This window comes from Mastacembelus armatus, chromosome 4, assembly GCF_900324485.2.
Source record: "Mastacembelus armatus chromosome 4, fMasArm1.2, whole genome shotgun sequence".
Classification (NCBI taxonomy): domain Eukaryota; kingdom Metazoa; phylum Chordata; class Actinopteri; order Synbranchiformes; family Mastacembelidae; genus Mastacembelus; species Mastacembelus armatus.
In genome coordinates this window covers 5,054,900-5,079,212 of record NC_046636.1, presented here as the reverse complement: position 1 = coordinate 5,079,212, position 24,313 = coordinate 5,054,900, and the positions used below count along the sequence as shown (strand labels likewise).

General features: G+C 41.2%; 1 protein-coding gene across 1 annotated transcript in view; it reads left to right on the top strand.

Moving 5' to 3' along the window:
- Positions 1-24,313, top strand: part of syde2 (synapse defective 1, Rho GTPase, homolog 2 (C. elegans)) — a 40,933-nt gene that overhangs the window by 6,800 nt on the left and 9,820 nt on the right. Inside the window, exons 2-5 of the mRNA XM_026323265.2 lie at positions 3,823-4,112; positions 4,707-5,094; positions 12,735-13,876; positions 18,497-18,623. Of these exons, the coding sequence (XP_026179050.1) occupies positions 3,823-4,112; positions 4,707-5,094; positions 12,735-13,876; positions 18,497-18,623 (1,947 nt within the window). The remainder of the gene's footprint in view (positions 1-3,822; positions 4,113-4,706; positions 5,095-12,734; positions 13,877-18,496; positions 18,624-24,313) is intronic.

Here is a 24,313-nt window from a genome sequence, read left to right as displayed (position 1 = left end):
AAATCAAGCTGCCATGTTTTCCCTGTGAAACAGTTTTGTCCTAAAATTGTGAAAAATGCAGCTCACAATTAAATGTGAGGTGATGTTTTTAAATTGTATATGTCCAAAATGCAAATTATCCCAAAATTGTCAGTTTACTATCATAATGTGACAAGCAGCAAATCCTCAATACTGAAAATATGTCACCGTACTTAGTAATTTTTCACATTTTGACTTGAAAAATGATTTGAACTAGTTATTGTTACCAAAATAGTTAATTATCTGAACTTGGACTCATAAGTGTTTCACCCCTACAAACACTTCTATCTTCATTATTTCCCAATCACAATTTTCCTTATTGTTAACACTTATTAACAACATAGAAAAAATACCTGTGCCCCTCTTTCACTTGTAGCTTCTGCATTCTCTTGTTGACAGGTGCCTAATGAAATGTCTTGTCATTGGGAATTTCATTTAAAACCTTTAGACGTGGCTTATCTTGTAAAGATCTTGTGCTAAGTATATGTTACCAAACTCAAACCCAGAGATACTGTTATCTGTCTCTCATCAGGCCAAATGTTGAGCAGTGACAGTGAAACTGTCTGCTAAAATCATATTTCATGTTAAAGGTTAAGAGGAGAAATACTGACTTTCTGATGTAAGAAGCTGAGAGGAAGTGTGTGTGTTGAGTTGGTTTGATATTTGACAGCAGTGAAAATGGTTCAAATCTCACATTTTAAGTCAAAGCAGTGGCCTGCAGCTGCAGTGAGAAGGTGGGACTCCTGTAAAGGAGTGCGACAGCGGCGAGGCTGTAAATCTTGAGCTGTGGTCTGGAATGCGGCTCATGTCAGAACTCGCTTCCTCTTCCAGTTATGAAAGACCCCTTAAAGAAGATGGCACGCTGACAACAACTCCATGCACAGCCATCTCACCTCTCTTCAGTCCCACTTTACCAGACTGAACATTATTAGTGGGGTCTGCAGTTCTGGTTCCGTCCTGATCCTATCTATCATCTTTCCCCTTTTCCCCGGGAAGTTCTTCTATAACTGATATCATGCTTGTTTACACTCAGAAAACCCTTCCCTACAGAATTTCTGCATTTACTTTCATTCTTCCTCATCTACATGGATGATAAAACAATCTTGGTTTTCTCTTTAGTTTCACTTGTAGTCTTTGTGTCTGTGGCTCTAAGTGACTTTTTTTTTAGATTCCAGTTAATCCCATTTGACGTACACTCAGTTGGTTTGTTAGGCACAGCTAGCTAAAACTAATGTGGCTGATAGAGACCTGTTTTAAATCCTCCCTTCATGAAGGGTAAAAAGTGTAGCTTTTGTTTTAGAGAGCTGTTGATTCAATGGATTATTATTGTTGATGTGTTAATATGCAAACCAGTTTATATAAAGCTCCAACTGATTATTTTCATTATGTATTTATCTCCTGATTAACTGATGATTTGTTTGGTTTGCAAAAAGGACCCATGAAATGTTTGACATTTTCACATGAAAATTGACATTTTTTCATTTTGACTTTTAATTATTAAAAAACATCATTTCAGTTCCACTTGTATGTAATGAGTAGTAACTACAGCTGGCAGATAAATGTGTTTTGAGTCAAAAGTCCTTCCAGATGTGTTGGAGTAGAAATGTAGTGTCATCAAACAGAAGTGGTGCACTTGACTAAATATATGTGGCCACATTCCACCACTGCCCTGAAGTTTTTAATAGTTTTATCTGTCTTAATGATCCTTTAAGTTTTTTGTAAACTTGTCTTTAAGGATAGTTTATATAATTATTCAGCTTCATATAAGCAGAAAACCCAGCTTGTGGACAGCGTTTAAAGGGTTACCAGGAACTACCAGGTCTCAGCAGCTGAAAACAAACCATGACAGATTATTGTAGCCTGCCAGCTTGGGCCTACCCAGAAACCCATGGGACTCAGTGAAGCTCCAGAGACATACTTTTACTCCTTCACTTCACAGTCAGCACATGGTACAGCTTCTGAGCTCCCGGCCCTCAAACATCATTCCTTAATCCATACTAGTGCAAATACTCCCCTGGCTCAGGTTGTACAAACAGGTTTCTGGCTGGAGACCATCTGTAAATTAAACGGTGGGTAGAGGAAGAAATACTTGATGATGTGCTTTATATGCAGTCAGCATGGTGGTCTGTTTGACCTAAATGAAACATAGGATGTTTGGTTGGGTTTTTTCATTCAGGCTGGTTGTTGTATTTTCACCGTGGAGTTTAGGATTGCCTTAATGTCGGCCTCTGATCTAGCCACTGAAAGCTGATTAAAATACTTGTGAGTCTTACATAATCAGCTGGGACACAGGAATGGCAAAACTAGCACAATCAGATTCATCCCACTTCAGATCATAGTTGTCATATTTCTCTAGTGGGAAAAAGTCAAGAAGCAAGTAGAGGAACTGGTGTTTGTGGGGTTTTGGGGCAGCACCTACTGCAGGTGAGCAGTTGTTTTATAAAGTTACCTTGTATGAATGTTGACTGACTTGGAGGGAAAAAGAAAACCCAGTGGAGCAGCAAAACAATAGTATACCTTAGGCTACTACTGAGTGGACGTTATGTAATTTGAAACCACATTATTTTAATTTTTATACTTCAGACCAGTTGGATTGTTCTGAATTATTAATAATAAAAAAACAGCTGTGGTTTATTCTGACTCATTCATACTTTTTAATAGCACAGTCACACATGCTCATACTGGGCACTGGGCACCTTGTGTTAAATTTTAATTTCTTAAAGTGAAAATATTCCCAACTCTATAATTTAGTGGATGTGTCCTGGTGTGCATCAAAACTCATTTCCTTGAGGAAAGAAGAAGTTGTCATTATAGCATGTGGAGGGGCTCATCTGGGAGCTGCTGATGATCAAAACAGTCTTTTACACTACACTGCTGTACATGTTAGAGCAAGACCCTTCACTCAGCACCTTGCTCTCCCTGTCTCACACACACACACACACACACACACACACACAGACACACACGCATGTTACTTCTATCAACTGTTGTAAAGAGAAGTGTGTCAGATGATTTGCAGAAGTGCTCTTTGATATCTTGAAAAATAAATTCTTACAGCCATTGATAAGCACATCAACACTCTCAAAGCCATACAGGCACCATCACCATCTGTATTATTGTCCTATTTGAAACTGAATTTGAAACATATTGCCGCTGGCTCGACTTTTCGTCAGCCCCTTTACACACACACACACACACACACACACACACACACACACACACACACACACACACTCTGGACTATTTTCACAGCTGTAATGCCAGTGGTTTCCCACTCTTTTTTCCACGTTGCTGTGATGGCAGCTATGTGTGCTTATTGCCTCCACCTCACTCTGATCTCTTTTAAATTCAGAGCCCACATACTCCCGCAGCTGACTGGGAGAAAACGAGGGTGGTGCTGCGCAGGCCTGTGGTGGTGTGACTGAAAATTTGACTACAGTCATAAAAAACTATATGACAATGGTTGATTCAAAGGTTATAAAACATATCACAATCAGATGAGACAAAGCAGAGATGTGGCTTCTTTTTTTGGTGAAACAAAGTGAGAGAAACATGAGAGGAAAACTATCAAACCTAATTATATTATTCAGTATTTCCACACCTGTGGTTTCCTGATACAGATGTTATTTCCACTTGGCAGAACCTGAATAGTCTTAAACATAGATTCTGTAATTCACTTCAGTTTAATAGTTAGATAAGAAAGATAGTTAACATGATGATTGGCTTTTTTATGCCAATCAGATGATTTTATAGTTTCTCTAAGCTGTAACTCTCACATTGTTTCTCTGTCCATTGTTCCCTCAGTTTTCATTGAGAATGTCCAGACCCCCTACATTAACAACCGAGAGGTGGGCAGGACCAACGACTCTTCCTCATGGAGGCCGCCGCTCACCACCATCACTGTGTCCAAGAAGCGTAACTGGCTGCAGCAGAGCTCCCTTGGGAAGAACCACTGCACCAAGGAAGAGCTGCATGGAATGCTGGGAGCTGAGGAGGAGGGCAGTCACCAGCCTCCTCCTCCGAGTCCCTCCCCAGACCACCTGAGACCTCCGGGTGGAGCACCTCCACGGCCGGTTCGCCTGCAGCTGCATCAGGTTAGCTTCCAGATTTCTGTGTTTACAGTGATGTGGCTTTCTTGCTAAGAGTGAGGTGAAAAGATTAATACGCCTCTGACGTGTGTTAAACGTGTGAAACTACAAATAATAGCCTGTTAGCTTAGCTTAGCATAAAGACTGGAGACAGGAAGATAAAGCGAGTCTGGCTCTGAGCATTAGAGGAGCTATGACATTACATTTGGACATTATTTATTGTATTATATCTGGTTTATTTAATTGCTCGATTGTAGTGGGTTATTTGCTGCATGAGGTGCAGTGATTTCTGGAACCTTACAGTCAAGTAAAACTACAAATTGTTGAATTTTTATAAACTAGACAAAAAAGATTTAAGAGCTTCAGGGATGTTTCCCCTGTTTTCAGACAGTCAGTGTCTAAGCAGCTGCTGGCTGTTGCTTCATATTTAGCGTAGAGATCTAACAGTGGTATTGTCTTACTCATCTGTCTCTCAGCCAGAAAGTGCATTTCACAAAATGTTAAACTATTTTGTTTGTTTATGGAAGTAACACAGCATCCATCACAGTGGTAGCTGTAAGTATTTCAGTTTGGCATCATCTTTTCCTTGATGTTTAACAGGAACAGGCTAAAGGGTCTCCTCATCCTCGGAGTGTGGACCCTGCTGAGGAGAATGATGCAGACGATGAAGGAGAGATCTGGTACAACCCAATCCCTGAGGATGATGAACAAGAGATGTCCCACCGGCCCACCATGCGACTGCTGGTTCCACCTCGAGCAGAGCCCCAGAGGAGGCCAAGCAGGGGAGGGGATACGGGTCATGGTGGCTGGTCCCTGGAGGGCAGTGGTGGCGCCGGGCCGGAGGCGCTTGCTGAAAACCCTGGTGGCGGTTTAGGAGATGGGAGTCAGGGGAATGCAGCACATTCCACAGAAGCACTACATCTGCACAGACAGATGCTCGCGTGCAAACCTCAGGAGGAGGGGGGGCCTTCCACCAGCAGAGCCACAGGTGAGACAAAAAATGAAAGACACCCACACCTTCTCTCATTCTTACTTTCCTTTCCTTCCTGCTTTTTTGTTAGCTCCTTCATTCAGGTTTTCCGTCGGATTCTTTGGGCCGATTCTCCAGGGCCAATTATTGTTTTGTCTCTCATCCAGTCACTCCAGGCAGATTTTTGCGGTTGCGCACACCTTGAGCACTAATTACTGCTAGTGTTGAAAATGATCCCAATCAAAAGATACATTTATCTTCAACTCATTCCTGGCTTACTGTAGCTCTACTTACAAATAAATAAAGAATTTAACTGTAAAGTTTAAGATATTGAACCATTTGTTGGCGTTGAAATCCAAAATTCCTCAAAAACTGTAACAAACATATCCACACTGGCTCAGGTTTTTCTTGTTCTGTTCTGTTTGATCAGAGCAGACAGGAGCTGTGGCTGTCTAATCATATCACTCACTATCTGTATCCCTCATTAGTTAAGCTCAGATAGACATTAGCCAGGAGGAATTCAGAACTGGGATTCCTGGGAGGAAAGAATATCCATTTAGTTGTGATGGCAGCTCACACAGAGGGGAAGAAATTGGTGGGTCTTGATGTATTTTAGTCACCAGCCTTGAAAGCGTGCTCATTAAATTTGCATTTGTCATTTTGCAGGGACAAAAAAAAAAAAAAACAGAACCATTACCTGCAGAGTTTAAACCTTACTGCAAATGAATTGGAGTGCCCCTTCTCCCCTTTTTTAATTACTCGTGCACCTGGAGATTTTTGACAGTAATGATGACAGCCAGCACACGGCTCCCTGTCTCTTAATAAGCTTGGTCTGCTTTTTCTAACTTCCGACTTTTTGTTCTCTCTGATGTGGCAACATAGTAGTTTGAACCAATTGGCACGTCTTGAGCTGAGCCTATAATTACAACTTTTGACAACACTTTTCTGTGGCACGCAACAGCAATTTCTAGTTGTAGGAGCACAAAGTGAGGCTGAATGGTCGTTGTTTAGTGAAATCTAATACATGAGTTCAGTATTCACAGCAGCGTTATTAACTGCAGGAATAAATAAAGTTTAAATGGAATATGATAAGAACGGAGCTGTTTCAGTACATGAATCTGACATTTATCCTATAGTGGACAATGAGTTTCTGTTTAAAAATCTTATCTTTTTGAGGTGCTGCATTATCTTCTAAAACAAATCTGCCCTTGACAAGGACACAGGTTTAATTGGTAGCTGATAAACTCCTTGATCCTCATTGACTGACTTCAAACTCCTGGCACTCTCTGACATCACGTGTGGCTCAGCAAAACTCTCCATCCTCAGAGACTTTCCTTGTAGGATTAGGATTAAACTAGTCCCCAATGAGTCTCAGTGTACTGGCCCAGGAAAAGCACTAATTATGGCACACAGAGCTAATTAAATCTAGGCTCTACCTGCAATACTTGGTAAATACTTTTCAGTCCACCTAAGATTTGCTTGTATCATTGTGCTCTTTTCATGAGTAGATATAATTGGAAGCTAACAGGGGTTGTTCAGTAGTTTTAGTAAAGAGGAAATCTTGTTCTCTGTTTTTAATATTTCCTGAGCTGCCAACCTGTTGAACATTTGATTTATTTTCCATCAGCTTGCTACCACTCACACGCCTGTGCCTCGTTTACATCCTGTAATAAGATTTGGTTTAAGTGGCACATTTGGAAGTAGGTCTGTGATAATGTGGGTTTACTGGTGCTCTGACTGGTGGCTGTGAAATGAGACAACTGAGCAGCAGTTTGTTTTTTTTTTTTAGTTTCCCTCCCTCTCCGGAACTGCCTCTCTCTCTCTCTCAGCTGCCTGTTGACTTTGCAATTGATTCCTGTGGGTTTGGCGATGCCATCCCATACTTCTCTGCAACAAAAAGGGCAACAAGCCACGTGTCATCAAAGAGAAAAAACTCATTACTGGTTGTGTGTGTGTGTGTGTGTGTGTGTGTGTGTTGTGGATGCTGTGGGCCCTTTGGTTTTAAATCAAAAGGAATGGTAGGCAGGTAAAATACCACGTGACTTCTTTCATCTTTACTTAGAAACGTCCTCTACTTCAGAAATTGCTATGTGTCCCACTGTGTGTATCGTGGTTTCTGTTGCCGTGCTGTTTATATTGACTGCAGAATGACGACTTCAGGGATAGTGGACAGGAGTGCAGAGTAGGCCTTCACTGCAGTGTATGTTTGGGTGGCATATATAATTACTAAAACTGAACCTCTGTCCTATAAACTGCACGTTTATGGCTTTGTTGAAGCTCATATAGAGTGAGCTTTAAAAATGAAATGTAATAATAAGCACATTTTTTTTCTGTCCTGTAGCACGAAAGCATCTGCAGTGATTACAGGGTTATTGATCAATATGTTGCATTCTCTTCCAGGTTCTGGCTTGTGGATACAGGCTCACTGAGGGGAGCATTTATTTCTTTAGACCAAAAAGAAAATCCAGACTAGCAGTATATCAGCATTTTGAACACTGATGTATTACTTTTTTGTTTCATTTTCAAAGTTATTACACACAAAGTGCACACTAAACACAGAATGAAAACTCTGCTGTTTCATTCTTCTGTTTCTGATTCTTCATGACTACGCGGCCATACAGACACTTTATCTGCAGGACTAAAGCTCTGACAAGCCTTTCATTGATTGAGCACGAATAAGAGCATGTGCTGAATTAATGAAGGAGTGCAGATGTAGATGACTCTTTGGCTATAGCTTTCCTCTGTTCGGCTGGCTAGTTCTTTTTCCTTCACCGGATACACTCCAGACTCCTCATGTGCTGCCTATTGACTGACTTTTTGTCCATCTGAATGCTCTGTTTGTATGGAGGATAATGATTGATGGACTTTGGGGGTGGTGAGCTTGGTGTGTTCCCAATCTCTTGTTCCCTTTAGCGCCTGTTTGGGGAATCTTGACTTGGCCAGTGCTCAGAATGGGATCAGAGCTATTTCTGGGGGTTGTTTTGGTCATGCTGTCAGGCCCTGGCTGATAAAGTTACATGAGAGTTCAAGCCTCTGAGTTCAAACTAGGAATCTAATCTAGGCTGACGATTACACGGTTGGGTCTACAGGAAGTCAACAACTCAGAGAAGTAACAATCTGAGAGCAGCTCTTCAAAACCAGAGCAGATTCCATAGCTCAGCACTAGATGTGAAGTTCAGGTCACATAGTTTCTCAGTTTCTTTCTTGTCTGTTCTTCATTTCATCACCACACCATCTAAAGGAACGTATTCTACTATCTGACCTTTGCTTTATGATATTGCTATAAAGTTCTGCTGTAAAACACTTGCATGTTAGGCATCTGCTGTTTTTATGTCAGGAATGTTATTTATTATTTTTGTTTCAAAGGTGATTACAGACTTAATATAATGACCTTTTCTGTTCGAAACAGTCTCTTCTGTTCAAGTAACAGTATTTCTTTTTTAAAATTCTCCTTTTTTGAAACAATAATTTAAACAATGGTTCTGGTAATAAAGAACTGATTAGAGTATCGAATGTTGTTTCAGTATTACTGTTAGTCTTCCTATATGTGGTGTCTTGCTGCCTCTTTGTGCCATTAACAGTAAATTACTCACTCATTCTGTGATGAAGCAATACATTTTTATTGACATATTTCTATTAACTTCCTGCTGTCGGAGGTTCTCTGATGTAAAATCATTTATTTAATTCCCAAATTAACATCGTATTTCCACTATGTAGTGGTGCAGCAAGGCCAGTGTGTCTGCAGGCTGTCTAGAGTTAGCATCCATTCTGTCAGCTGAGTTACAGCAGAGCTGAAATGCCTGCAGCAGTAGGCCAGTTAGGCTGCATGAGGGCTGCTTTGGCAGGGCGCCATGTTGTGCTAGCGAGAAGGCCTGCATGCTTGGATATATTAGCAGGGGTTTTGTAACCACTGCAATGAACAGCCAGACTCCTGTGTCCCCTGAAAGGCCTTCCAACACTGACTGATTTAGAACCAAAGAAGAGGAAGTGACACAGAACCGAGCCGCGGTCACCAAGTGAAGAATGTACAGGACAAGTATGCCATTCACCCGCTTATTTACATTTCCCTTATTTGTCAGTGCACCCTGGACCTTGCTGGTTTTACATTTAACACACACATTTGGCAGACAGGCTGGCACAGACATGCTGGCACAGTCAAACTCAAGTGAATACAAGTGGTTTTACCGGGATAATCAGAAGAGCAGATAATTGTCTTCGTCTGCCTCTCTCTGTCTCACACAAACACACATTCTCACACTTGTAGGTCAGGACAGTAACAGGGTTCCAGTGGATAACAGTTCACAGTATCCAACTATCATTTACACTTTGGCATAAGCTAAGTCACGATTTGGCTCATGGTAGAAGATTGTAGAGACAGGAATATTTGATCAGTTTGCCCCACACATGCACACACCCTCTCCCTGCACCTGTCTGGTGCCTGTGTGGTGAGAAGACGATGTCATAAATTCCTGGGCTTTGTTAAGAGGTGTCAGCGGCTGGGTGCCTGAGGAGGGCCGCAGGGTCAAGAAGGGCATACGTTTGTGTCTTTCTCTGCCCATATTTGCATGCACTCTCTTTTTTCGTTACAGGATGGCAAGTGCATGTGAGTGTTAAAGTGATAGGGATGGGCACAGTTATTCAGCTCAGGTGTCACTTAGAGGAATGCAAACCTTTTGCCCTTTAACCCTGGAACATGGCCCTGGAGGATTAGGTGTCAAACTACTGCCCCTAAACCTCATCTAGTGAGGTGTCACGTTACTGCGCTAGCTGCTGCCACAAGGCCAAAGGCTGCAGAGGACACAGCTGCAAGTGTATGAGCCCACAGTCATTAACAATAGAATATTCATTAACTTTGCCAGACGCTGGTGGATATTGCTCCAGCAGTGACAGGGGAACGTACTTCTCTGTCTTTTTTTTTTTTCTCTGTTCTGCATCTGCATTATATCAGATATGACATAGATATTATAGAAGCTTTTTCTTGAATTAATATGTATTTGAATTCATTACAAACTAAAATCTGTCTGGACATTAAATATTGAGAAGTGTGATTTACCAAAGTAGTCTCAGAGAAATAAGAACTGTCAGATATATGGTTAAACATAGTCACATGAGACAATTAATACCTGCCTATCCAATCTACCCAACTAGAAAGAGGAGTGTGGTTACACTAAATGAACGGGGCCTTCAACAACACAGGGATCCTCTGTGCTGCAGGGTCTTTAAATATTGTCTCAGAGTATGTGTACTAGATATGCAATTTCTTTTGAAATCACTGAACAGCATTGTGATCTATCAGCTTGGTTTCTAATTTCATCCTGCTGCATTTTCTTCACACTAATTCTGTAGATTAATGCTCAGTATAATTTGTAGAGAAATTACAGATCTCAAATATGAGTTTAGTTGTTTTTCATGTACAAGGAATTTCACGCCTGAAAACCTTGTTTCAGATCTGACCAGAGCACTTTGTGTACCTGACCCCTCCCAGATGTTTTTGGTGAATTTGCACCTCCAGTGCCCTCCACCCATTTTTGCCCTTCTCAGAGTGCCTCAGTGTGTCTTACTGGCAGGATGTTGTGACAGGGGTGGCTACTCAGCCAGGGGCAAGAGGAGGCTAAACATGGTTTGGTGAGGAATGTGAGAGAACAGCCGTGTTCATTTGTACGTTCACCACCAGCTTGCCAACCTTCCAGTCCACCATCCAGGCCTCTGAGGGCCTGGACAAGGGGTTCCTTTGTCCCCCATCTGCTGGTTACACCCTGCCCTGCTCCTGCCCCCATCTTACCCTTCTCTCCATCCTGTCTCCCTCTTTTCGCTCGTGGGCCCTTGCTCCAGAATAGCACAGCAGGTCCCCTCTGAAAATAGAGCTGGTGATGTTGGCAGGGTGAAGCTCTGTCCCCCTTTCTTTCTACTTTGTATCTCCCTCTCTCTGTGTTTCTCTCTCTTACAGAATCACTCTTTTGTTTCAGTTGTTGTTTTTTTCAGAGAAAGTAATTATCCAGTTAAACCAGTAAATTAATTTTATTTGAAAAAAGGAATTCAGACCTACAACAGTAAAAGTTCATACCAAATATATCAAATGTCCAAACAGCTGATCAGCCCTGAAGACTTGGTGCCTTGTTTAAAACCACTCATCAAAAGGTAAATTCCTCCACCTGTGTCGTGCTGCCCAGTTAATCTCTCATGAGCCCATGTAGGGAGGTAGTAGGGTTTTCCCTGTATAATGTGAAAAAGGCATGCTGGTCATGGAGGAAATCTTATTAAGTGTGCTGACTCTAGAAAATAGCTGTTTTTAGTTTGAGAGAGGCTCAAGCTTCCAGTTGGGCAAGTAGCAGGATGCCTGTAATTTGACAAATTCCACTTTAATCGGGCTGGCTCTGTGTCAACACTTTCTCTTTGTCATTTTTTGATGGTCAATTGTCAGTGTGTGCAGTGGCAGGGACAGTGTGCAAGGTGTATTATTATAGGTGCATATTGTTATCATTATGAGAGCTACAGTCAGCACGGGCTGCATCAGTATTTCCTATGAACAACAAATCAATTGACTATGTATGTACGAAAGTGTCTTTGATTCACTCTCACTGCTCTCATCAGCATCATTTTCAGAAACACTTTTTATTCATGTGAAAAAGCTCCATACATCAGGTCTGTGTGCTAGAACTAAAAAACAAACACAACTCTAATTGCCAATGTTTCTCTGTGGCAAAATGTTTGTTAAAGTTAGCCTTAAAAACTTTATAACGTCATTATATGTTAACATTGGATTTGCAGCTTGATCAGCTACCCATAATACAATAAGTTTAATTGCCCAGCCACAGAAAAGCACATGTTGCACAGTTCAGTCCTGTAGACTAAACAATAACTGTCAGTGCTGCTAGGAAATCTCGACCCTGAAATTTGTAGACGTCTAGTTAGGTGAGAGCTGCTTACAGGGTCCAGTACAAATGGGTATTTTTAACCTTGAACAATGACTGTGTACTGCTTAGCTCTGAAGCAGTAGCTTTTTTATAGACAGACATTTGCCTGCTAATAGACACTGTTTCCTGGAGCTGCAGCTAATGATGCTCCACTTAAATGTCCCTGATATTTGAAAAAAAAAAAAATGCAGCCCACTTAAAGCAAAGAGGCCTCATGGAAGATTCTTGCAGAGCATTCATTTTATCTATTTATTTAAAACCATTAATTAGCTAAACCACCATCTAGGCGTACATGTATAGACTCTAACTGTATTATATAGTGCTGAAATGTTTATGTGGAGTGTTGCCTGCTGAATGTATCTGTCAGTGGATTACTGGGTTGCATGTAAACCTAATCACTTGATGATGTGCTGTGGAGGTGTTGTACTTTTTCTAGGAGGCTGTAAATTATGGCTCATGCACATGTTGCCTTTCGTTTTAGTCTTATGTTTCCTGTCTGTCTTCACTGGACATCTGGACAGTTACTTCCAGGAGTGTCTAGTGAATACACTGATTACAGGGACTTTAACGTATCACTGGTGGTACCCACTTGTTCCAGTGAGTAATCAAAAAATTCTAACTATTTTTCCTGCCAAAGAATTTGACAGAGAAAAAATATTTAAACAGTTTTGTAAAGCATCAGCAAAAGAAAAATCAAAAAGTGTCAGATTTTTAATCAGTTTTTCCCTGTTGTTTCCTTTGTAGACGGTCCTGACCTGACCAGTGCCATTGGCTTCTCCCCTCCCTCCAGCCCAAACCCAGCCAAGAAGAGCAGCTCCATCACCTGGTCCTTCCCAGACAAGATCAAGTCCCCACGCACTGTCAGGAAGATCTCCATGAAGATGAAGAAGCTTCCAGAGCTTAGCCGGAAACTCAGTGTTAAGGGGTCCCCGAGTAGCAGTAACACTAACCACGGAAATGGAAACAGCCACTTAGAGCCAAGAGCCCATTCTCCTCGAAACAATGGGAGTGGGTCTGAGGCTGTCCTCCAAACTGCAGGCCCTCCTAGATTAGCATCATCTGGGGGTGGGCAGGCGAGACGCAACGTGATTTCCCGCTACCACCTGGACAGCAGCGTGTCCACACAGCACAGTTTCAGTAAGAAGAAAAGTAACGGGAGCTCAAAGTCAGCTAGTAAAGGTGGCTACCTCAGTGATGGTGACTCACCAGAGCTGGTGGCCAAATCTGGGAAGCATGGTCCTGCAGAGGGGAAGGGTGGGAAAGGCAAGGAGATGGAAGGAGGTGGAAGCTCCAAACCAAATGGCACAGAACTGGATATTGATGCTTTCCGACATTACAGCTTCACAGAACAGCCCAAGTGCAGCCAGTATATCTCTGGATTGATGAGCCTGCACTTTTATGGTGCCGAGGATCTCAAACCTCCACGCATTGACTCTCGAGATGTGTATTGTGCCATCCAAGTGGACTCGGTTAATAAAGCACGAACTGCTCTTCTCACATGTCGAACTACCTTCTTAGATATGGACCACACATTCAACATCGAGCTGGAGAATGCCCAGCACCTGAAGCTGGTGGTATTCAGCTGGGAGCCCACACCGAAACGCAACCGTGTCTGTTGCCATGGCACAGTGGTTCTCCCCACAATCTTCCGGGTGACGCGTTCCCATCAGCTGGCGGTGAAGCTGGAGCCACGGGGGCTGATCTACGTCAAACTGAGCCTGATGGAGCAGTGGCAAAACTCACTGGACGGGGGGCCAGATGGTGACAGAGATCCCCAGGTGTTTGGTGTGGATGCTTGGCGGGTGGTAGAGAGGGAGAACACAGGACTGATGGTACCGCTGCTTATAAGCAAGTGCATCACTGAGATCGAGAAGAGAGGCTGCCAGGTGAGTCTGTGTATGATTCAAGGAGTTTGGCTTTCAAAACAAAAAAAAGCTACAGATCTCCTGCAGTCAACCAGGTGTGGCAGCAAACTAGGTTTCTGTTGGCTGTGAGCCTATATTAACACTACAGCTGTTATTTCTGTGTCTTTCTGACTATAAAATAGCTGACTAAATATCAAACTAAAAACACAACAATATTCATTTTAGAAAATGAAATAAAAAGTAAGAGCCTTCATGTGTGCATATTTGACGACACATGTATGCACAGTGTATGTGATTTAAATCCTATTCTGTAAATTGAAAACAGATGGGCATTCACTTGTAAAGAAGCCTGGTGAGATTCATTTATATAATGCATTTCTGAGTAGGAGTGAAAGAACAGCGAGAAATAATCCCACATTCTGAGCATCCTTTTAGCTCTTTGTCCTGTAAGACGAGTGCCTACCCTGCAGCCAGTAATAATGCTGCATGTGTGGCATGAGCAGCATGAATACAGGAGATGTACCACACTTTATGACGTCCTGAGGCGGCTGACTCTTTTATTCTGAGAAGAGAAAGAGTCAGAGTTGTGGTGGTGGTGATGATGAGGGAGTAGATCATGTGATCATCTCCTGTCTTGTACCCCCCCCTCCACATTTCAACTGCTCTTTGATGCCCAGAGAGAGGAGAGAGGGGTGGTGGTGTTTCTCCTAATTAGATCTGAGACAGTGGTAGTAAAACTGTCCAGCTACTGACTGATCACTCTGAGGAGGGGTGGGCTGAGGGTGTCACAGGGTGCGGGTGCGGGGGGCCAAGCAGCCTGTCCGTCAAAACAGACCTTAGCCTGTGCCAGTCTTCGTTAAGAGTGGAAATAACAAATGTTGTAACAATTTGATTTCCTTTAAACTATGTTTTTGTTAATAGTTCATGTATGTGTACCATGCTTCATAGTGCATAAGACTGGGGTACCAACTGCTGAGTGCTTACATCACAAATTAATCTGTAGGTTTCATTTCATTATTCATCCTAACACTTTTTAGTTTGGTTTTTATGAAAATAGAAAAAGTTACCCATTACCCACCAGCTTAAGGTGACATCTTCCCATGTGGAAACATATTGAGAAAGCTCTAACATTCTCCTGGGAGCCAGCGTGGCCATAAAGTCTAAAAATTGCTTAAGTTCAAGCAAAACCAGCAAATATTTGACATTTTTTGATAAACTGTCAAAATTGCTGATGATATTCTCCTTGACTATTTTCCTCACTATGTGTGATTTGAAATGGAATGATTTTCAGTTAAGCACCACAATAAGTGAGTGAAGGTTTTCAGGTGGCACAAAGTCAGTATGAGTTGGCAACTTAATTGTTAGGGTCTGCTCACCATTTCCCCTTGAGGATAATTTCAGTTTCTATCTAATCTGTTATCTAATCTACAAATTCCTGGTGGAAAGAAGAAAACATATCAATCTAAAGGCATTGAATTCTCAGTCTCACACTGGGGAATCTATCATGTGGCCAGATTTCCCAGACTGCCCTTTTCATGGGCCAGTTATAACTTTCACTTAAACAACAGGTTTAAGTCTCTTCACCCAGGTGTCCCATGTTTCTGCTTTGTCTTGCCATGTTCTGATTCTGATCTCTTTCTGTCTCTCCTTGTCTGCCCTTGTTGCTTGTTTGTCTCCTGTTCTGTGTGTGTGATTCACTCAGTCTGACACTGTGTGTTCTCTTGTCCCTCTCAGTGTTTCTTCCACTCACCCCCCATTTTGCTGCCTTCTTTCATTACAGAGATATAGAGTAGACTTTGCTCAGGGTATCAGTCTGAGATCAAGTGCTCCCCCAGGTTGCAGGCAGACAGAGGTTAGGACGGGTTGACACCAGATCCCAGATTGTGTCACTAAAGCACGCACGGCCAGACATGCAGCAGTGTGCCTTTACAAATGATTATGTGGATGTTTGATGGAGATTCATTTTCAGAGCCTCTAAGAATAGTGTCTCCTTAGGGCTTCTCTGAGCTTTTAAGATGCTGGATGTTTGTGGGTTTTTGAAAAGAAAGATAATGTCTGTCCCAGAGATGGAGCTCTGTATGTGAGCACTCTTAAAAAGAGATATTTTGAAAGGAGCCACAGAATCCCAGTAACCTACATACTACGGCACAACAGAAAAATAGGCACACATTTGTGACATGAACAGCTCATCAGGCATAGCATTTTATTACGGAATCCCTGGTGTCCCATTTTTATTTAGCATTATTTTAGTATTTATGTCGTTTAATATTGATTAATCTAACAATTGTTTTTAGTTAACAGAACCATCATTCATTCCATAAAGGGTAGAAAAATCAATAAAAACACATTTTCATATAGTGCTCTGACATGGCAAAATCTTGTCAACAACTTAAATTTTGCTTGTTGACAGTGTTTTCTGACCTGTCCAGGGTGTCCCCCTGCCTTTCACCCAAAGAGAGCTGGGATACGCTCCAGCAGTATAGATGGATGGATGGATGGATGGATGGATGGATGGATGGATGGACGGACAGTGTTTCCTGGTCTGTTCAGTGTGATTTTATTTTCTTTGTGTATAAGAATTCTCACAGGATGAGAAGTGTAATATAGCACTTTTGGGCTGTGGCTTTTTTGTTAATGTGTCTGGTTCAATCTTTTGCTTTAGAAAAGTTAGTCAGTGTAAGATTGACATTGTAAAAAATCTAGTTTTAGCTTGTAAATTGTGAAAGTAATTTTTCTTTAACTTTGACTTAGTAAATTAAATCTCATGGCATTTTCAAGTGTCATTCAGACAAAAAAGATTTTGGAAAATGAAGACTAGCATTTTTCAACTTTATCTGATATTTTACAGACCAGAAAATGTACTGATTATTTGGTTAAATAATTCGCATCATTAGGAATCAACATGATCAGCTCTACTTTAAGTCTGTTATTGTTTTTGTGTAGTTTTTATACATTATTGTTGTAGTCAATGATGCCCGCATGCACCCAAGAGCATTAGTGTGGTCAAATTCACTTTCCTTTCTTTATTTTTTTGTTCTTTCATGATTCTCTAAAGTCCTTAAGCTGATCCCAGACAAAAAGAAAACAAATGGTACCAAAGAGCATCCGAATGCCTGCTGAGGGAACTTGTTTTGTGGTTATTGTCTGCCTTATTCTGCATATAGTCCTTGACTGGTGCTGCCTGCCACTTTCTGCTAACAGCCTCTCTCTGCTAACAGCCTCTCTCTGCTAACAGCTGTTCCCCGCCTGCGTGCAGAGCACTCAGGCTCTCCCTGAAGAGAGAGACTCTTTTTTCCTGAATGGACTTGTTGTTCATTGTGCCCAGTGACTTCTGTTTACTCTCACACAAAGCCAAATCCCGGCCTAATCTGTCCTTCTCTCTCCCTCTCGTGTGAGGTTTAGAAAACACTGCTCAACTTGACGAGGAGAGCTCAGAAATAGTTGGTCTGGTGGGATGAGGAGACATTATGGTGCTGCTGTGCTGGAGCCCGGAAAGGCCAGCAGTGTGTTTGTGTGTGTGTGTGTGTAAGTGTGACAGCACATGCGTGTTTGTGTGGAACCGGACCTGACCCGCCATTCACAGCCCACTGACTTAACACGTTACTGGGGAAACCACACCAGTGGGTCTGCTATGCCACATACCAGACAGACACATGTAGAAGAAATTATGGTATGTCTGTAGCTGGGCCTAATCCCAACATAACAAGAAGAGCACTGGTGCAAAGGTTCAACTATCAAATATCCATGTCTGAAGGAATTTGTTAAAGTTCCAACAGGTCACACTCTGGAGGCTTAGGTAAAGAAACATAATTGGTTTATTGCTTAATGCTTCCATTTTTAATGCTGAGCTGTCTGCTGGGTTTTTAGAAGAGCTCAGTGTTTATCTATGCAGATGTAAGGAAGTCACAGTTTTATCACACCTCAGAGTGTAACTTAGTGCAGCTCAGAGCAAAATTTCTTTTCCAAATAAACCAATTCCTCTTAGTTGAATTCATAAACAATAACACAAACTACTAATCACATGCTAATGATTATTCCTGCTACAGCCATTCTGTGGTTATGGTCTAACCACTAAATTTAGCTAATGTGTGGGAATGACTTTAGCGAGTCAGCACATTGACTTTATGACACCATTAAACTTGTGTTTATTGTGACAGGATTTCTTAGAATTATCTTGTAATTGTCAAATGTTAGGTCCCATATTCTTTCAAATTAATTCATTCTGTGTAATAAAACTTAATACTTCCCTTATTGTTAGCAGTGCTGTTCACATGAACCACTATCCCATGACTGCAGAACATCAGATATTACATAGGTTTTCTTTAAAGTGTTTAAATAAGTGAATAAATACAATAGTATTATTTTTATAAATCTTGATAAACCCTTTTCTGAATGCTACATGTGCCATTATCCTATGGTTGTCTCTGTTTTGCTTTAAATATAAAGAACAATATTACATACAAATGAAAAATTGATTCATGAGTATTAAAACACACTTTTGATCAACGTGAAACCCAGTTATTATGCTGACTTTGCCTCCTGTTTGACAGCAGATCAACATGATCAATTGTTTGTAAAAATTCCAACCTGTTTGTCGACTGTTTATTTTACTTGTCTGCGTGTATGTATGTGTGTTTCCAGGTGGTGGGTCTCTATCGTCTTTGTGGATCTGCAGCTGTAAAGAAGGAGCTACGTGAGGCGTTCGAGAGAGACAGCTACGCCGTGGAGCTTTGTGAGAACACATATCCTGACATCAACGTCATCACAGGTAAACTGAGCAGCAGGCACAGAGAACAAAAGATGCTAACAAAGTACAAGATCCCCACATACACTCAGTGTAATTAGGAACTGGTAGTTAGCTAGATGGCATTTCCAAAGAGCACTGGTGTCAGGATACTCTGTGTGCCTGCACAATACTATCTTACCCAATTCAATATTACATAATGCCATGTACTCAGTGTACAAAACATAAGGTACACTCAGGTTTCCCAGAAAACTGACTGAACAGGAGATCCCAGATAAAATTAAGAAATCTTTATCAGAGCAAAAACTAACTTTTTTTTTCCTTGATTGATTATTCCACTGATTATTTTTAGTATTTTATTTGGAGGAAGATGCCCATTAAAATTTCCCAGAATTTACAAACTTCCAATTTTCTTGTTATGTCCAGGATAATCATTTAAACACTAACAATATTAAAGTCCCTTCAAAGAAAATGAGCAAATGATTTTTGACAGTGTCACAAAAAATATATGAATGAACAGCTTTAAGTTCAAATAAACTGAAATCAGGCTAAGCTGTAAAAAGTAGAATTTAAGAAGTGATTTAGGCAAAGAATGACTGAATGGAGTCTGATATATCTACAATAATAAATGGCACCATATTGATATGGAGTCTGGGTTTAGCATTGACCCAACCTTTGCCCCAGTAAACATGTCTGAACTGGTGTGTCCGCTGCCGATAGGTCACTACATGTGAGTGTGTGAGTTTGCAGTTTGTAGTAAAAGCATTCCAGCAGTCAGCAGCATACCTGTGTAGGCCAGTGCCTGAGGGAAGCCCCCCCCCCCCAAACACACACAGACATACAAATAGATCAGACCATGCTGTACTTTCAGGCCATTCTTTCTCCTTCAGGTCTGTGGTTGAAACATGCTCTGTACTGTTCCTTCTTGGTCAAATTTTTAATGCACAGCTCAGCTTAACAATGTTGGCAGTTAAGTAAACGTAAAGTTTATTTGATTGTCCCAAACGCAGTGCTGCAGATTTTATTCCACTATTTAAAGCCAGCAATTTAAATCCCATCCAGATTTGTGTAAGGTGCAGCTACTTTCCATGCCAACGCTGCTAAATTAAAAATGGAATCATTAAATTACAGAACATCTCACACTGTAATTCTTTATCTTAGAAAAAAAGCTGCAGTATTGGATTGATTAATGATTAGCAGTGTGACAGATTTTTGGGGGTTGGGGTAACATTGAAGAAAATGACTTGGTCATGATTTTCATTGTATGAGCTGCTGTTGGTTTTGGTAAGAGGCCCCATATAGGCGTCGTCCTATCATGCCTGCTTTGATCCACATGAATTTGCATGGCAGGGCAAAGAACACAGTTAACAGTTGAGCGGGTTAGAAAAAAAGGGCCAGCACCAGTGTGGATTGTTGGTTTTTGCTCACTGCCTAAATTTGCTCTGCCAAGCGAGTTGCTGTTGCAGATAGGCCTGAGTGAGTGGGCGAGGACAGGGAGAGAGGGGGGAAGGGAGGCAGAAGAGGGCTTTATGGTCTGTGCTGCAAGAATGTCCATCTGGGATATAACCATGGGGTTAGTCTTAAAACATACTTTCCTGAAATATTTGGTAAAAACCTGCAAGTTGATTGGCCTAATTTTACATTTCTTGGCAGTATTTTAAAATGCACTTGGCTTATGTTTCAAGACATGTCCTTATACTTGAATTTATAATTGAAGTGTAAATTAAATTGAGTCTCTGCAGTGTGGAGTCATGCCAGAAACTAGCAAACCATTGAGCTAAAATGGCTCGGTAGTCATATTGCTAATTTAAAAACGGATGTAATGGAAGGGATTACCCAGGGGTCAGAGTTCAATCAAAAACTTGCAAAACATGCTCAGTGCATGACCCCCCCATTGTTTCAAATCACAGTCCTATGTTTAAAATAAAAGTTCACCCAAAGAAGCCAGCGAAGTGTCGTCAAAATGAGCAACAGACCTAATGAACGTCAGCAGTTTGTGTTACTGCTACAGTGTTTTCTGTATGACCCTTCAGAATTCACAGAAAGAGTCATTGATACTGTAGATCAGCTGTGACATGGTGGAGGGTTTCACAACGTGATGCTTTTCAGTAGCCCTCCAGTTGTTTTAATCAGGTGGTGTTTTTCTCCTGCTGAGGAATGCTTAACTCAAGTAGTTCGGAGTGGTAATGAAGGTTGGTCTTATTCATCAGCAGCACCTTCAGCCGCAGCAGGACACAGTGGCACTCAGCACCGTGTACAAGTTTAGTTTTAGAGGTAACTTTGAATAATGATTAAGCCCTTAGTCCAACCCGCTTGGCCTTTGAATGGAAACAAAGCTTCTAAAGTCGTCCATTGATGATATATTTGTCCTCTGTCTTGTGGAAAAGAAGCCAGTGTGTCATGAGCCCTGCTAGTTGAGAGCTCAGTACAGTTATTGATCCTAGTTTGTGGTCTGTAATTTTCCTTGCCTGACCTGTCTTTTCCATAGCCTACTTCCCTACTTTGCCCCCCATCCAGTGCAGTACTCCAGTGAAGACATAGAAAGTCATTAACAAGTGCCCCCTTTGTTGCCGAACAAACACAGATGGTATTTGGCTCACTCATGGGGGATTAACTGAACCCTCGGCTGGCGAGGGGAAGCAAGCAGCCACTTTGCAAAGAGCTTCAGGCTCGTGTGGTGTCAGAATATTTCTTACAAACTGCTGGTTGAGAATCAAAACTGTGTGGTAGATGTATTTCTGATGAATCTAAACGTAGCACGAGAGCACAGGTCTTTACGCTGTTAGATTGGGGCTTCACACATTTTTAGTTTTGTGGGCAATGGAATACTTAAAGCAACCACAGTGTGAGGTTTTATCGTGCCACCAATCAAGGCAGCGACACACACATCTCATCTGCCCCCCACCCTCCAATGCTGTGGGGGCATGCAGGACAGCAGGGAGGGGGCAGGACGGAGAACAAACCCCTGTTTGTTCTTGAGGCGAGGCGTTGACTGTGTCACTGACAAGAGGAGTGACCTTCTGTTTTGTTTGAACAAGGGGTTAAAGGTAAAGCCATGCCCCTGTGCATTGTGTGCCTTGTAGTGTTTGGTGGCATATTTGGAACAATGAAATGGTCTAAATTGATGAGAAAAAAATATTTAAATCCAAGTACCGTATTTTCCAGACTATAAGTTGCCCTTTTTTTAACTCTCTGGCTTGTAGTGTGACCTATATAGCGAAGCGACTTATATGTGTATATTTACAGTCATTTTGTGGAGTAGTCACTAGTGTTAGATGGCACTCTTGACTCAATTGTAGACAATATTATACTGTTGAAAAAGTTAAAACGCTTATGTTCACGCTAAACTACAACTCCTCAGTCTTTATTGGTCATATATGTAGGCGGAGTGTACATGAACTGTATGTATAGTTTATATTTGCAGATGTATAACACCAACAGTTTAAATGTGTTAGAAGAGCTTCAGGTCAGCTTGTCTGTAAAAGAAAGTGAAGCAGCTATGGGATAAGCACACCTGTTCATCACTGAGACCATGACCTTGTCTAGGTGCATGTGTGTGTGTGTGCGTGTGTGTGTGTGTTCATGTTTCACCCAGCCACAGGGTCTGACACAAAAGTAAACACCAGCACTGACTCATAGCAGGCTAATGATTTACCTGAATGGCAGTATTCTCCTCACTTCAGACAAACACCTGTACATGTGCTCATGCACGTACAGAAGGTTGGAATAACTGGTGTATTTTTAAGATTATTGCAATAGAAAGAGCCTAAACATGTGGGTGTTTGTGTTTTCATAAATTGCTTGTGAGGAAAAAAAGTAGGTTGTTTTGGTTTATGAAGCGATGCTAACATGAAACAGTTGTGCTGTTGTTGTGTCTAGATGACAAGCCTCATAGCACAGGCAAGGTTAGAGGGTTTACCAAGCTTGAGTTTCCATTTTAAGGAGAAAAAAAAAACAAGTCAAAGTGGTGCCACTATGAGTTTTATTTACACACTCACTTAACAAAAAAGTATTTCCCAGATAAGGACACATGGCTTTGCTTCCAGGCAACCTGTTTTCCAGCGATGAAACAAGAAGATTATTATTATCTCAGTAAAATCTCAGCAAAAAATGACAACAGGAAGCCAGAGGATGTTAACAAAGCATTTCTGTCTACTCTGTTTTACAAATCAGTATATGGAGGCGTTAAGGAGAGAGAACCTTGTGTTTATGCATGCTTATCTCGTTTTGCTCATACCAGATTTCATACCAAACCTAGTTATGATAAAAGATAACACATACATTCAAAGATGTGACTCACAACTAAAAGCAAAATGGAAACAAGCTACCACAGATCAGGCTCTCACGGCTCAGGAAAATTGCTTAATTGCAGGGACATTTGGTTTTATTAGGTTTTAAATACATGTTTGCCTGAAGCTTAGTTCAAGTCTGACCTGCTGACTCAAACTAATGACTTACAGCTGTCATTGTGTTGGCCTACCTGAGATGGGAGGACTGACATAGTCATGGCAGTGTGTTTGTTTGGGTATGTGTTGTTCTTCAGGGCCAATGCTGACTCAGGAATGCACTGTACTAGTGCTTGTGTATGTGTGTGTTCTTCTGCTGGTGACAGACTCACGATGTGTTGGATCTTAAGTTGCTGATTTTTTTCCGTCATAAACATTACATTATTAATTATTTACCTTTTTTATTTAGGTATTTATTCTTTTTGTTGGGACAGACACACAACATAGATTAATACTACATCCCATAGTGTTTTGCTTGTAATGCGTGTACATATTAGCTGTAATACTCTGGAATCGTGCATATGAATGAGTAGAGGTAGTGGGAAACATCTTTTAACTCCTTTAAAGAAAGAAGTGACACCGCCTAATACCTAAATATTTTGTGGTATTGTGATTCATGAGGGGTTTGAAATGTAATACTCAGGATTTACAATAGATCATTCTTCTGATGAGGGTCAGGTTTCTGTTTGTGCTGCATGTCAATGTGAACATATTAACGCTAATCTGAGACTTGGTTTTGTAACACTGAATTGAATTTAGTTGCTTCTTTTACTCTTTCACTCTCTCTAATCCTATATACAAAGGCTCTCGTGTCTGTGTATCTGGTGGAAAATGTGTCATCACTGAAAATAGAAAAATGGTAAGGTTCTTTTTAAATGTTTGTGTCTCCTTTATTTTCTGTAGAGTTTCTGTAGGGTGATTGACACACAGTACCACGTAGGAAAAGGATGGAAAACCATAGAGCCTCAGGCTCCAAACAAAGCAGCAGTGAGACTGGGATTAAAAAGTAAGAGTGTTAAGCTGGGCCTTACTGGGCCTAAGGGTTAGTGGATTTACGGTGAATCCTATTGTAGTTTGTTGTAAATAGAAGGCAAGTGGCAAAGAACAATACCACCATGGGTGGTTAAGAGGAAATCTGGCAGTGTAGAAGTGACAAAGTGCAAGTTGCTATTTACATAATCTTATTTGGAGTCCGTTTCAAAATCTGAAGGATTTTGTCAGTAATGTGGGAATTTCCAGGACCATCCTGGTGTTTGAAAGAGGTATGTCTTTTTACCGCTATATCTTAACGTGTTATTGTGTTCTTTATAAGCACCGTACCGTATGTGGCAAACACGTTAAACCACAATGGTGCTAATTGATTTGCCTTTTATTTAACTTCTTTACAGTTAACTAATAGCGTCCCTTAAAATATGGTAAGAATATATG